The sequence below is a fragment of the Epinephelus lanceolatus genome, chromosome 19 (genome assembly GCF_041903045.1).
Source record: "Epinephelus lanceolatus isolate andai-2023 chromosome 19, ASM4190304v1, whole genome shotgun sequence".
NCBI classification, from domain to species: Eukaryota; Metazoa; Chordata; class Actinopteri; order Perciformes; family Serranidae; genus Epinephelus; species Epinephelus lanceolatus.
The window spans coordinates 5,845,010-5,859,595 of NC_135752.1; the positions used below are offsets into that span (position 1 = coordinate 5,845,010).

General features: G+C 41.4%; 1 protein-coding gene across 12 annotated transcripts in view; it reads left to right on the forward strand.

The window, feature by feature from the left end:
* The window catches only part of mast4 (microtubule associated serine/threonine kinase family member 4), a 132,675-nt gene extending 119,187 nt beyond the window's left edge, over nt 1-13,488 (forward strand). For 11 of the 12 annotated variants that reach the window (XM_033646159.2, XM_078162232.1, XM_033646161.2 and 8 more), the window contains 7 exons: nt 2,314-2,528; nt 2,989-3,189; nt 3,639-3,865; nt 4,044-4,166; nt 4,554-4,690; nt 6,245-6,429; nt 6,527-13,488. In XM_033646159.2, coding sequence (XP_033502050.2) covers nt 2,314-2,528; nt 2,989-3,189; nt 3,639-3,865; nt 4,044-4,166; nt 4,554-4,690; nt 6,245-6,429; nt 6,527-10,179 — 4,741 coding nt within the window. In that variant the 3' untranslated portion in view covers nt 10,180-13,488. The remainder of the gene's footprint in view (nt 1-2,313; nt 2,529-2,988; nt 3,190-3,638; nt 3,866-4,043; nt 4,167-4,553; nt 4,691-6,244; nt 6,430-6,526) is intronic. The other variant, XM_078162234.1, reaches the window with a different exon arrangement.
* The last annotated feature ends 1,098 nt before the right edge of the window (nt 13,489-14,586 follow it).

A 14,586-nucleotide genomic window follows, 5' to 3' on the forward strand; every position in this document is an offset into this window, starting at 1 on the left:
TGACTTGCTTGACCTGACCAATGACTTGACGACTTGCTTGACTTATAGCAAGGACTCAGCATGACTTGCTTGAGACTTGAAGGTTATGACTTGAGACTTGCTTATGACTTGCACATGTGCGAGTTACTCCCTCCTCTGCATTATACTACAAATTCAGAAGTAGAAGAAGTTTTCAGATCCTTTGCTAAATTCAAAGTACTAATATATAAATTAAGAAAACTCTATTACAAGTAAAAGTCTTGTGTACAATATCCTACTCACAGAGATAATACCAGCAAACTTACTTACCAAGTACAGATCAAAAGCAAAAGTACTTGTTCTAAGATATATTATTATTATCATATGTCACATTATTAGATTGTTAATGTTGATGAATCAGTGTTTAAACAGAATGTTACTGTTGTAGCTGCTTTAGGTAAAGCTAGTTTTAACTGCTTTGTATCAAGCTAGGTTAGGTACGTAGTCCAGTGGTTCCTAACATAGGTGTCCAGCCCCCACAAAGGGTAACAAGACAAATCGGAGGGGTCATAGGATGATTGATGGGGAAGGAAAAAGAAAAAACTAATTTCTGTATTGTATCTTATGTGCTTATCATTTATTTTTGTTTAAAATCTTAACTAAAGAGGTGGAAGTACATGTAGCTGTCAGATAAATGCAGTGAAGTTAAAACTATAATATTAATTAGCATTAAGTAGCATAATATGGGGAAAGAAAACCAAGTAAAGTACAAGTATCTGCAACTTTCCCATGGAGTAAATGTGCTTTGTTATTAAATAGTTTAAAAAAAATCTAAGATGGGGTTTAAAGCAGCCCATCACCCCATCTACACAAGAAAATGTATTCTGTTGACTTGCATCATGTGTCCTATAACTCACATAAGTGACAGTGGAGATGTTTACCTTTAAGATAAGATAAGATAGAACTTTTTTTATCCCGAGGGAAATTGTTGTGCAGCAGTTGCAATACAAAGTTGGAGCAGTGCAGATAAAAGGGAGCAATATACAAAAGGTTAAAATAACACAGCAGTAGGTGTCAAATATAAAAACTAGATAACAGTAAGGTCCAATATATACAATCTATACAATATATACAGTGCCAAAAACAGATTACCAGTATGGTTGATAGAGTGATGGACGGATGATTTAAGATATAAATCAATATATACATCATTTGGTGGAGTTTGATAAAATCAATAAAAATAGTCAGATAAAAATAGCTTTTAATTACCTACTGGAACTTTAAACAACAGTTAAAATGATTAAGAAGCATGAAAACATACTGTAGTTTGACATCATTACTGCATGCTTATTTTTTATTTTTTATTCTTATTTAATTCTAATCTCATATCCTAAAATTACTCTCTAAGTTAAGAGAGCAATGGCAAAGTGTAATTTATGTTTATGCCACTTGGTTGTCACTTCCTTTATTGTTTTTACACTTTGTACACTTCCTCTATGCAACAAAAATTTAAAGCTATAGTGCGTAACTTCTGTCGTCGTATAATGCGTTATTACAGCTAATAAGCTGGCAGCACTTCATGTACACAGAGTAACACTCGCCAGTCGCCACACACCGTACACATACTTGCCTTTGTGGTAGGATCCACTTCTGAACCGTGTCTCGACCGCTTCTCCGCCATGTTGCTTTCTCTTTCTACCTGCGCGCTACCTCTATATGACACCCTCCGCTCTTCCTCCCCCTCCCTTCTTGTTGTGAGGAAGCATTTCCTGTGCGCCAGTGCGGGAATGTCGCCGGTCGACACGCATACTAAAAATGATATATGTTGAAAAATACCGCGAGATGTTAGAGGAGCCGATCGGCTTAATCAGCATTGTGTCATCTCCTCGAGTAGTGGCTTGGGTGAAACGGACATTTACGGACCTGTAGAAGTTACGCACTATAGCTTTAAGGTTATAAACAAGTACACTCGGTCAGACAAATAGTTTGAAGCTTTAATAATTGTCCAGTTCTCCAAGTAGAAAGAAATGTTCCTTCTGTGTTTACAGCTGGAGTTTATCCTGTAAAATCAAAACCTTTGTGCAGCAAAAACAACAAATAGAATCCAAAGCAGTATAATCCAAATGGTCAGTAAGGATGTATTAAACCCTATTACATGTGACAGTATATTTTAACTCTACTAACAGCAGAAATAATACTGGGTATACCTATCTCTTATAAATCAGACATTATTCACAGTTAGCAAACAATCATTCTCACAACATTAAGACACACAGTATATTCAAACAACATTTGGCTCCTACAGGGAGTAAGAATCTGTTTATCTCATGAGAATCTCCTCTGTCCTTCAACCAGGCCGTCGCTGTCCCATTCGACAGACACAGACAGTGTGAATCAGGGCCCTCGCCCCAACTTGTTACCAAAGTTTGCCATCTCAGCAGAGAGCGAAGGAGGCGAGACCTCAGGCCTCGGTGACCCGAGCAAGACCTCCTTCTCCACGGGAGAGCTCCCACAGGATGAGCCTGACGCTACTACTCCAGGGAGCACCCACAGTGGAGCCACGCTCTCTGGTACCAAACTGCAGTGACTATAGTTGCATAGTATAAAGCTGCATGGGCTTGGTTTTCATTTCAAAAAATCATTATGTTGTCCCTGAAACAATGAAACTATAGTTTCCATGCTTAACATATTTCTTAGTGCACTTAAGAGGTGTTTGTGAGAACATTTTTAACTTTAGACAGACAGGCAAGCTGTTTTCCTTCCTGCTGACTGTATATTTGACAGACAGACATGAGACTGGTATGAACTGCCTTATCTAATTCTTGAGAAGGAAGCAAATATTTCCCAAAATGTCAAACAGTTTTTTTAAGAGCAGAGGAATTCTGTCTATAATTAATACATTTAAAAAGTAAAATTAAAAAGATCAGGGTGCTTCTGTAGCAGCAGCCACTGAAAAATAATTACATGTTGTCAGCATTTTACCAGCACAGGTGTGTGCCTCTATTCATGCTCATCTTTTGTAATAATTAGGAAGTTTCTCAGAACATCTGGACCAGTTGACACCTCGAGGTGAAGGGGTTGAGAGCCCTGACAGTACCAGCCACACCTCCGCAGACCAGGGGGCTCAGACCAACTCTCTGCGTCCTGAGAGCGCTGCAGAGAAGACTGGAGCTGTAGCAAAAGTCCCAAAGTCTGTCTCAACTGGTGCCCTGTCCCTCATGATCCCTGGGGGTAAGTAAGAAACCGCACGTTGACATGCAGACAGATGTGCATACTCAGAAATATAAATTCAACCAGTTTGTAGAAAGTTGAAGTATGTCAGAGCAATAACGTGTCAAGAATTACAATAAGAGCAGCCGACTTTGTACAAATAATGTGAAAAAGATGAAAGTACACTGTATAGATCTGTGCGAAATTGGCCCAGCGTGACACCTGCTGTGAGTTCCATTTTACTGAGTGGCTGCGGGCAAGTAGCTGAGTGCAAGCCGCTAACAAGGAAAATAAGCAGGCAGGGCAGGAGCGAGAGGTCTTCACTGCTGGGAGAGCGAAAATCCCATTAGCTACACCCACAGCAGGAGCAGCGTGAACCGGGCTCATGAGCTTTATAGACACACCTCACTACTGATTCAAGGGCCAGACAAAGTCTGATTGATTAAATAAATCATCTCTTATTTTTCCAGATGTCTTCGGGGTGTCTCCGCTGGCCAGCCCCCTGTCTCCTTACTCCCTCTCCTCAGACCCTTCCTCAAGAGACTCCTCTCCTAGCCGAGACTCATCTCTCTGTACTACCAACCCACGACAGCCTGTCGTCATCCACAGCTCGGGGAAGAAGTTCGGCTTCACACTGAGGGCAATCAGGGTGTACTCTTGTGATGGTGACATCTACACTGTCTACCATATGGTCTGGGTAAGCACTACACCAACCTGTAGGAGACAATGTCAGTAAACTGTAAAGATGATTTCACTCTTAACCTGTTTGGTGTCATTCAGACAAACGTTTTTGGGCCAGTGTTAAAACTGTTCCAAAGGGCTGTAAAGAAAAATAGATGATAACAATGTCTGTCTCTTGTGTGTGTGTTAATCAGAATGTAGAAGATGGTGGGCCAGCACATAAAGCAGGACTCAAAGCTGGAGACCTCATTACTCATGTGAACGGGGAACCAGTTCACGGTCTTGTCCACACTGAAGTGGTGGAGCTCCTGCTCAAGGTAAATGAGAATGTTTGTTTGGCTTTAAACTGCAGGTATTCAGATTGTAATGATTTTGTTTTCAAAAAAACTACACCTCAGATTAATAACAATACTCTTCATGGTGTTCAGTAAATGTAATTTCGTAAGTTAGTATAGGTTCATTGAATTGCCCAGTTTAAATCAACTTTAGGACCAATACTGATTAAGCTGGAAAGAGCATGATCTACACAGGACTGCAATCACAAAATAAGAAACAAAACCTCTAAATTTAACTGTTGTGCAGCCTGACTTAGGTTTTTATCTTTTAACAAAGAATATTAACTACATTAATGCAGGAATAAACAAAACAAACAAAACACATTTTGGATAAAAAAAGTGATCAAAATTTTCCTTCTTCCTTTTCAGAGTGGCAGCAAAGTGGCCATCTCAACAACGCCTTTTGAAAATACTTCCATAAAAACTGGTCCAGCCAGGAGGAACAGCTACAGGAGCAAGATGGTGAGATGTGCCAAAAAGCCCAAGAAGGAGAAGACACCAGAAAGGTACGCATATTTTACAGAAAGTTTAATCACTAGATGGAAAGGAATTATTTTCTCTTCCACAATGTCTTTTTTCAGAATGTATCCACAAGGTGTGAATTTAATATTAAATGCCATAAATATGAGAATTCCTGTGCTCACACTTATTTATGACAGCCCTGGGGAGAAACTTTAAAGAAGCTTTGTGTGAAATGCAGTTATGTATTATTGGTGTATCTAAAAGGGACACACAGTGTCACTGATGTGTAAGCGACCACTGTGCTGCAGAAAAGAGGTGTGTGAATGATCTGATTTCAAGCGTGAAGATGTGACAATGTTTCCTGTTGGCCCCTAGGGGGCAGATTGACAACACTGAGTAAGGGTTTGAATATGTGAAGGGTTTCTTTGCATCTAAAATCATTAAAGGAGACTGTGGAAGTGTGCAAGATGATGTTAGAAAAGCAAATTTTGTAATTGTGCAAAAATGGCACCTAATAATTTCTTGAGCTTATGAATGTAAGTGAAGACCAAAACGTAAATGTTTAGACCAAGCAGCTCCCATTTAAAAGGATGTTAATTGATGTTGACGTTTTGAGCCCACTGCTCTTCTTCAGACTTCTAAACAGGAGCTGCTTGGTGTGGGGACTTATTTATTTTCTACTTTGCGATATGTTTTTTTTTTGTTTGTTTTTTGTTGTTGTTTTTTTTAATCCAGCACCCATTCCATTGGACGTTGGCATGTGGGTGTCTTTGGTACTGTTTTAGACTCATTTTGACAAAATCAAAAAAGACTTGCCACTTGACTTGGACTTAAACACTAATGGCCCGTGACTTCACTTGGGCTTAAACCCCAGAGATTAAAAACAATGTTATTTAAAAAGTGTGCCACCAATCAATTATTTCCCCTTAATTTCCTTAATCAACCAATGATAACACTGTTCATTCCCAGCAAGGCGAATTCTCTAGATCCACTTTATTTCAATTTATTTGTTCCAGGAGAGAAACAGGAAGAACTAACATGGCATTACTAAGCACCATGTGGAAAAAAATGACACCAAAGATAATTTTGTTCACATATAAACACGTACTATATCAACAAAACACGAATTGCCGTATGCAAAACATGCGGGTTGAAAATAGCAGAAGGAGAGACAACTTCAAATAAACTTGTTTTAACTAATAAAAACAAATTTTAAAAAGCCTCCATAATTATTGTAATTGTGATATATTATTACTTTGCTGTTAAAATGGCATAACATTACATTATGATTTGTTTAGGACTCAAAACTCAAAGTTTAGGACTTGGGACTTGTCAGTTTTGACTTGTGACTTGAGTGCCAATACTTGAGACTTACTTATGACTTGCAAAACAATGACTTGATCCCATCTCAGGTTCCTGCCTCTCTGGTTTGAATAATTGAAAGTAATTTTATATTAAACAACAGTACAATTGAATGTACTTTATTAGTCATTGTCATCATCTGTGTGTGGCTGTATTGATCTATAAAGGCTTTTAAAAGTCAGCAGATGAGTCAGGACTGATTTCTTTTTTCTTTGTCTCATTTTGCTTTTTTCCAGGCGACGCTCCCTTTTCAGGCGTTTTGCCATGCAGCCCTCTCCTCTCCTGCACACGAGCCGCAGTTTCTCCTCCCTCAACCACTCTCTGTCATCTGGTGAGAGTCTCCCTGGCTCCCCCACCCACAGTCTCTCCCCTCGTTCCCCCACTGCTGCCTTCCGCCCTACACCAGACTTCACCCAGTCAGGTGGAGATTTTAATTTAGAAATAGTGCTGTTTATTTTCATTTCATGCAGTGTACTATATATTACTGATTTCCATTGTTTTGTCCTTTTATTTTCCAGGTGGCAACTCCTCCCAGAGTAGCTCTCCCAGCTCCAGCGCTCCAAACTCCCCCGCAGGCTCCGGCCACATTCGTCCTAGTACCCTCCACGGCCTTGGCCCCAAACTACCAGGTCAAAGGCTGCGTCAGGGACGCCGCAAGTCTGCCAGCAGCATTCCCCTCTCTCCTTTGGCTCGTACACCTTCACCTACACCCCAGCCAACATCACCTCAGCGCTCACCCTCTCCCCTTCTCAGTGGGCATCCTGTTGCCATTTCCAAGACAACCCAAGCCTTCCCCGCCAAGATACATTCTCCACCCACAATTGTACGACATATTGTGCGCCCGAAAAGTGCTGAGCCACCTCGCTCACCCCTCCTAAAACGTGTCCAGTCTGAAGAGAAGCTGTCCCCCTCTTACACTGGAGATAAGAAGCACCTGTGTCCCAGGAAACACAGCCTGGAGGTGACCCAAGAGGAGGTGCAGGATGAGGAGCTGAAGCCTGGGGAGCGGGATTACACCATCTTGCAGAGTGTGGAAGAAACAGCCTGTGAGCCGCTGGCAATCACCCGTGTTCGACCTGTTGAGCAGGGCTGCTTAAAGAGGCCTGTCAGTCGCAAGATGAGCCGGCAGGAGTCCGTTGAGGAGCTTGACAAGGAAAAGCTGAAGTCCAAGATGGTTGCAAAAAGACAGGACTGGTCAGAGAGGAGGGAGTCTCTACAGAAGCAAGACGCCCTGCGTGAATGTGACTCATCCCCTTTGTGTGGGGATGACAGGGATGAAAGTTTTCTGGTTCGAGGCCAAAATAAAACCCAGAACAGCACAGACTCTGGCCCGCTGGAGGCCAAAGCTGCTAGCGCAACCCTTAAAGACGTGCTGTATAAGAAACTCACCACACGTGTCTCTGAGGGCCTCGCTGAAACACCTGGTGGCTGCAGTGAAAGTGATGGAGGACTCAGATCAGCTCTCTGCTCTATTCACCCTGAGTGGCAGCACTCCAGACAGGGTAAAGATAATGTGAAGCCAGACAGATTGGACTTCAAAGCTCCCAACATCGAGTTCACCAGGAAGAGGCTGTCGTTTGAAGAACGAGAAGACTGCATGTGTCGGTTGTCCACCGGCATCCACGAGAACCTCCACTTTGGCTCCACTAGGTCCAAAAGCCTCCAGCTGGACACGGCCATGTCTCATGACCACATGAAGGCGGGACTGGGAAGTGTCCACTCCAGTCCCGAGGGACTGTCCCCCAAGCTTTTCTCTGGCAGAGGAGAGAGCGCTGTGGAAAAACTCCAGCTCATTTCCTCCGCAGAGTCCCCACTTAGAAAGACGTCATCTGAATATAAACTTGAAGGACGTCACGTCTCCTCTCTCAAACCTCTGGAAGGCACTCTGGATATTGGTCTGCTCTCAGGACCCAGAGTCTCCAAAACAGAAACCTGTTTATCCAAGATGGCAGAGAACACAAGCGACACTGTTTCTCTGAGTACTCCAATTTGGCTCCAGACCCCTGCTGAGAGACAAATAACCATCCCCCAACTGAAAACTGCAGACAAGCTGAAGAGCCCCCTGACCTGTTCCCCGAGCCCAGAAGCTGTTTCCTCATTAAATAACATGGTTGCATCCAAAGATCAGTTAAATCATACAGCCACAGAGGTGAAAATCAGTTCAAGTGGTGAGAGAACACAGGACAGACATAGTGAATCATTAAAGGCTCAAAGCAGCAAAGTGGAGGTCTCGAGCTTTACTGTTAAACCAGAGAGCAGGACGGGGATGAAGTCCAGTTCATCACTGGCTCATGAACACAGAGGCCCTAGACACAGCTCCCACTTCTCCTCCTGTGGAAAAACACCCTCCATACGGGAAGTCAGCAATGAAGATCAGGAGGATGAAGTGGAGCAGCAGGAAGTCACGCCACACACTACATCACAAAGTACCGACAGCTCCAGGACAGTAGTCTCTTTGACTTCAGCAAAGCTGGAGGTAGACATAAAAGCTGTGGAGAGTCCGCCTGCAGCTGCCAGCGGGCCATTACCTGTGTCGCTGAAGCAGAGTGTAAACTGTGGTTTGGATACAGGTCAGCGTCAGAGTTGTGAGAAAAAAGCAGCTCCTGCACAGAACTCAAACATGACCTCTGTTACTGAGGTGAATGTACAGAACAACTCTGCATCTGTACGCCTTCCAGAGAATGTGCTTTCAAAACAGCAGAACATCTGCTCTTCAAATACAGAAGCAGAGGTTTCTGTCACAACATCAGCATCTGGTCTTATGCACAAAGAGAAAACCTGCAGTTTAAAATCAGAGGGTCAGTACTGCTCACAAAGATCTGTCAGTAAGGACAACGAACAATCTAACAGATCAGTTGTAAAACCGGTGGCTGATAGAGGCAGCTCAGGCTCCAAGAAGGACACAAACATGTGTGTTGCAGTTGCAAAAGTGGAGCAGAAGAGAGGCGTTTCTCCAGTAAACATGGTCACCTCTTTAAATAATGTTACACTGGGCTTAAATAAAAAAGATAACACTGTTGGTGCAATAGAGAGTAGTAGCATGTTGCCGCAGAAAAAAGAGGATCTCATTTCACCAAAGACAAAGAATAAAGATTCAGAGCAGCTATTAAAAAACTCTCCAGCTGAAAAAGCACAATGCAGATCACCTGATTCAGTATACTGCACCTCTAAAAAAGAAGAAACTGTTCTGTCTGTGACAGAAGATGCTGCAAAACAGAAATGTTCAGCTTCAGCAGCTGCAAATGAAAGTGTTTCAGTTCCCAAAAGTAAGTCAAGGCCTGACCCGCAGCCTGTACCACACACTGCTGTGAAGACAGAGACAAAAACATCTCCCAGTCCAGCTCCTCCTGTCTCAGCAGTCAAAGGCAGTCCAAATTCAAAACAGAGAGATCTGTCTAAAGAATCTGCGCTCTCAACTTCAAACATTCAAGTAACCCGCGACTCTAAACCGTCATCTAAGCAGGAGGAATCACTGCAGCTGACGCATTCTCCAACTGTTGCTGAAGTGAAGCAAAGAGAAAACCAGCCCAAAAGTTCCGTAGCAACTTCAACTCATATAATGAAAGAAAACACTGACGCAAAGCCAAAATCTCTCCCTCCTAAAACTGTCCCTTCATCGCCAATCCTAAAAATCTCCATAGCTCCAGCCCCAGTTATTAAACCTGATGCCAAACATAAAGACTCCTCGCCCAAAAACCAAGCCCAAGTCATTAAAAGTCAGCACGGCTCTAAACCAAAAGACGTTGCTTCACCTCTTACTCCACCTCAGCATCAGCCGCCATCAGACGCTCCCTCCCATCCCGATCCGCCACCAGTGCTGCCGAAACCTGCGGTGAAAAAAGAAGCTCTGAGCAGTGGAGCCGTCTCAGGCAGGACCTCCAGCTGTGCACTCCAGGAGAGTGTGGTCAAGGTATCCAAGGAAGGCCCCAAGTCTGAAGCTGTCAAACCGGACAGTCACAAGGGCCCCGATACCAGAACCACCACCCCTGACAAACAGCTGTCCTCTAGCAAGAAGGAGCAGGCTGACAGGAAGAAAAAAGAAACTGTTCAAGAGGTCACGTCTGCACAGAAAAACACTAAAAGAGACGCGTCCAGAGCTGCTGCCCCCGACAGAGACGCTGGCAGAAAACAGCAGAAGGAGTCGCCACGTAGCTCTAGTAACAAAAAGTAGAGGGAAAAGAAAATAGGGGCCGACTTTACGCTTCAGAGAATCTAGATGTTAGAAAATGGTTTGTGCAAACATTATCATGCCTTTATTTTTTGTTTTGTTTGAGGACCGGGCAAGCTGTTACATGCTGATAGAGAGGTAGGGGTATGTGCGTGTGTGTGTGTGGGTGTGTGTGTGTGTGTGTGTTTAATAAGATGACATGACAACATATGTAGATGTCTCAAGGTCTGAACGTAGGCAGTCATTTGCTGACAATTTCTGGTGTTTTTACTTTGACGTCAAGTTGAATGTTTGGGCGTTTTGTTTCTGCTTTGTGCAATCAGTATGTCAGGGGCTAACAGGGAGGAGCCTTACAAAGGTTTGTGATGTACTGTAGAGTCAGTGCCATAAATGATTTTTGAATTGCACTCTGAACTTCTAGACTCGGAGGACCTGAAGTCTTTTAATGCAGTAGACCACACAGCAGTCGTATCACGATTGTTTCTGTTCCGTATAATCCAATTCTTTTTATGTTGGGTTTTTGTGCAGTGGTACACAGAGGGAATGCACTATGTCCTGTGCTTTTCACCTAAAACTTAAATAAACAAATACAGAATCATCTCACGGTTCTAGAAATTATAAATTAGTGAAGGGGCCTTAGAATTAAGGGAAAAAACAACTTGCTGTTCTTAGCAAGCTGTGGTGTTTATTCACATTCCTCTGACATCTGTACATATATTTTTGATTTTTATGCAATATGGTGTAAATATGATAACACTGTAAAACTGGGATTCATGGGCTCACATGATTGTCGTTTGTATTATATATGTATAGATTTCGTTTGTATGCTCAATATTAAGAGTATCCGCTTGATAACTCTGTGGTCTGAAGTAAGCTACCGTGATGTATCTCATCAAAGGCATCCTCTTCTTTCAACATGTTTTCACATGTTCCAAAATAAACTTGACGAGAGAGAGAGGAAGGCATACAGGGGGTATTTGGGCTATTTCTAAAAAATGTAGCATTATACAGCAAAACTGTGAGGGTTGCCAGCATTTCCCAAGAATGTCTTTATTGTCGATGGTGTGTTTGCTGGCTGACTGTGGTTTAAAGAGAGATGACTGTGTAAAATATGAAATACTGTGTTTGATTAATGAGATGAGTCTGATATTCTGTTTGCCAGTAATTACTGCAGTAGGTGTCGGAAGGCTTTGGGTATCATCTCTGGTTGTGTCCACATCTGTGCAGCGTGATATTAAAGGGAAACACTGGTATTTTTCAACCTGGCCCCTATTTTCCAGTGTTTTTGTGTCTATGTGGTTAATAAGGATGACTTTTTTTAATTGCTCCAGTATTGAGACAAAAAAGGCTGCAGTTTAATCTCACGCAGGAAATTGTGCACTGGCAGTTGACGTCCTCTAAACTCTTAGAAGAGTCTTACAACATGAGAAGGACCCTACAGGGAAATAAAACGCCTTTTCTTACCTTTTGGCAGTTTGTTATCGTGATCCAGTCTTACTGAATTACAAGTCTCCTTCTGAAAGGTGACTTGTTGCAGGAAAAACAACGTTGAAAACATTAGTGAGAGTTTGAGAGGGGACTGCCTGGAAGAGTTAGCTGTATTGGAGTACAGAAAGCATGGCTTAGTGTTAGCTAAAACATTGTAGGTGTCATGGCTGAATATTAAGCTGATTTCGACAAAGTGAAAAAGGCCACAGAGGGAGACTTCCCCTTTAGCGAGACTTGTTTACAAACAGACCGGTACCACAGAAGGTAAGGAAAACACTTAATGTTTCGAAAGGGATCCTCTCTGTAATGTTATCAGACACTTCTAACAACAGTGTGAGCCTGTCAGTGGCATAAACAAACACTTTTAGTGGATGTACATTTACGGTGCACAATTGCCCTTTGGAATTGAATTGCAGCCTGTTTCACTGCTGTGGTTGCAGTCCTCTCACTCTATACTGGACCATTTTCAAAAATTGTTCTTCGCATTAGTCACTTAGACAGTAGAAAAATTGGGTCCAGGTTCAAAACTAGAGAGAACAGTGTTTCCCTTTAAGATCACGTGAGTGAGATAAGGTTCCAAGTACAGAGAGAGCTTCAGCGTCAGGGTTTTTTTAAAAAAGGATTTTGATGTCAGGTTTCGGTCTCAGTGTCGTTCAAGTCCTGTGTGAGTGTTTCGATGTTTCAAAGGACTCTTCATAATGAGCAGCAGCTGGCTTAAAGCTTCACTGGGTAAACATTTTTATATGAGAAACCCTGATTATTTACATAGTTCATGTCAACAACATACATTTGATGTTAAATACTTGGTACTTAAAATATAAGCTGTCATATGTCCGCATTCACTTTCTGCAATTTACTCACTCACACACACAAACACGTGTTTCTATACTGTAGATGCCTTTAAATTGCAAACCCTAAATGAGAACCAGAGAGTAGCCTAGGACACTAAGTATGTAATGCAGTATTTGCTCTGTTGTGCTGGCTATGTAAAAACAATAATCTTGTCTATTACATATACTCTTATGTTGACGAGTCAAAGGTGACAGAATATAGTTTATCTAAACAGCATACTGTATCTAAGAATGAAACTGAAACACATGAGATTGATTGCAGAGATTATAATGTTAAAAAAGAATCTGATGTTTATTTGCATTAGATATTGTTCATGTATTGCTAATGTAATGTGAGAGAAAAAAAAAAGCACCTTAATGTCGCCAATATTCACTTCAAAGGCTGAGAAAAGTGAAATTGGAGCTGAAAATGGCTGATTGATTCCCCCTCTCGTTCTGACTCAAGATTTAAAAAAAGAATCACTGATTTTATTTTAACAAATTGTATTTTCTCCCACCCCATACTTTGTTTTCTTGTGACAACTGACATTTAAATCCTCAAAGCACATTCAATGTTTGTTTACAAAGCATCATGGATGTATATTTTGTATATTGTTGATTTGCCAAATCTATGTTCTATGTCAGAGATAATGTTGTTTATAGTAGTGTGAGACTTTGCTCCCCTTTGCCACCAGGATGTTTAATAAGAACATTTGTTTGTGCTGTAATCAATGTCTTTTCATATGTCAGGTTCTTCTTTCTCTGCTTGTCTTTTCAGTTTCCTGTTGTTTTTTTTCTTCCTCTGTGCAAAACTAGTATTAGATGAACTTGCTTACGATGGTTTGTCTTTTAGAATATGTGCAATAAAAGTGTTTTGAGTTTTGTATTTTGCCCAAGGAAAGCTCTATGGATGTCATAAATGTTGTATATTAAAACAGATATTTATACTTCTAATGTTGCGTAATACTGAAAATAAAATGGAATTATAAATTAACCTTTTCATTCCTCTTTTGATACATGGCACTGTCCGCAAAGATTAACCTAAGTCCTAAATTCTGTCAAATGAAATTGGCGTATACCACGGAAAGAGCAATGATAACTCTATTTTAGGAGGCTATAATTTCTGAATAAAAACATAACTATTTTCCTGAAAATAACGATATAATTTCATACTAATCATTTGCAAAATTAGGTGTTCAAGTGGTCCACTTCCAGTTAATTGCATCAATAGAGTCTCATAGTCAGTGCACAGCAGGTCAGCCAGAAATGCAAAAATGGAATATTTGTACACTAGTAAGTGAACAATTGAGCATATGAAGAGAGGAAAGGTTTTGATAAAACTGAAAAAATAATTAAAGGTACGTATTTAATGATATTAAATGTATTTATTTGAGTTTAAATGAAGCAGTTCTATCATATAAATTCTTAATGGCCTCTAATATGAATCAGTTTATTTGTCATAAAATAAATCATAAAAGTTAAGGTGAAACGTACTCCCATCAGTTTGTGCATTAAAAAAAGACTAACAATGAATATATGTTTATGATTCTGCAGTGTGAGGCAGTGCCCTCATTTAGGATCTTTGTGGCCTGATGGTAGAAGCTCTTCCTGTGTCTCTCAGTGCTGGCCATGTGTAACTGGTATCTTCTTCCCAATGTTAATGGGAAGAAAAGGTTATTAGTTAGTTATCTGGGTGATTGTGATCCTTAATGATTCACCTGGCCTTAATTTTGTAATGCCTGGTGTAAAAATCCCATACGCAGGGTAGAACAAACCACTCTCTGCAGAGCCTTGCGGTCCTGTTCGGTACTGTTGCCATACCAGGCTGTGATGTTACTTCTGAATACAGTTCTCTTTTGGAAACTTCCCAGGAAATTAGATACCTGTAAGACTGAGTCTGACCCAAAGGTCTTCTGTTGGAGTCTAAGCCTGTCTTAGATTCCTAGAAGGTCCAGAGGGCCAATAGAGTTATTACAGTAGATGGCATACATATCTTAAATTTATGTTGGTGCAGTGTAAGACCAACAGGGGGCAGTATCCTTCCGTGTGTGTGCTGTGGGGGGTTTCTACTACTTTGTTACGCAACAACTAT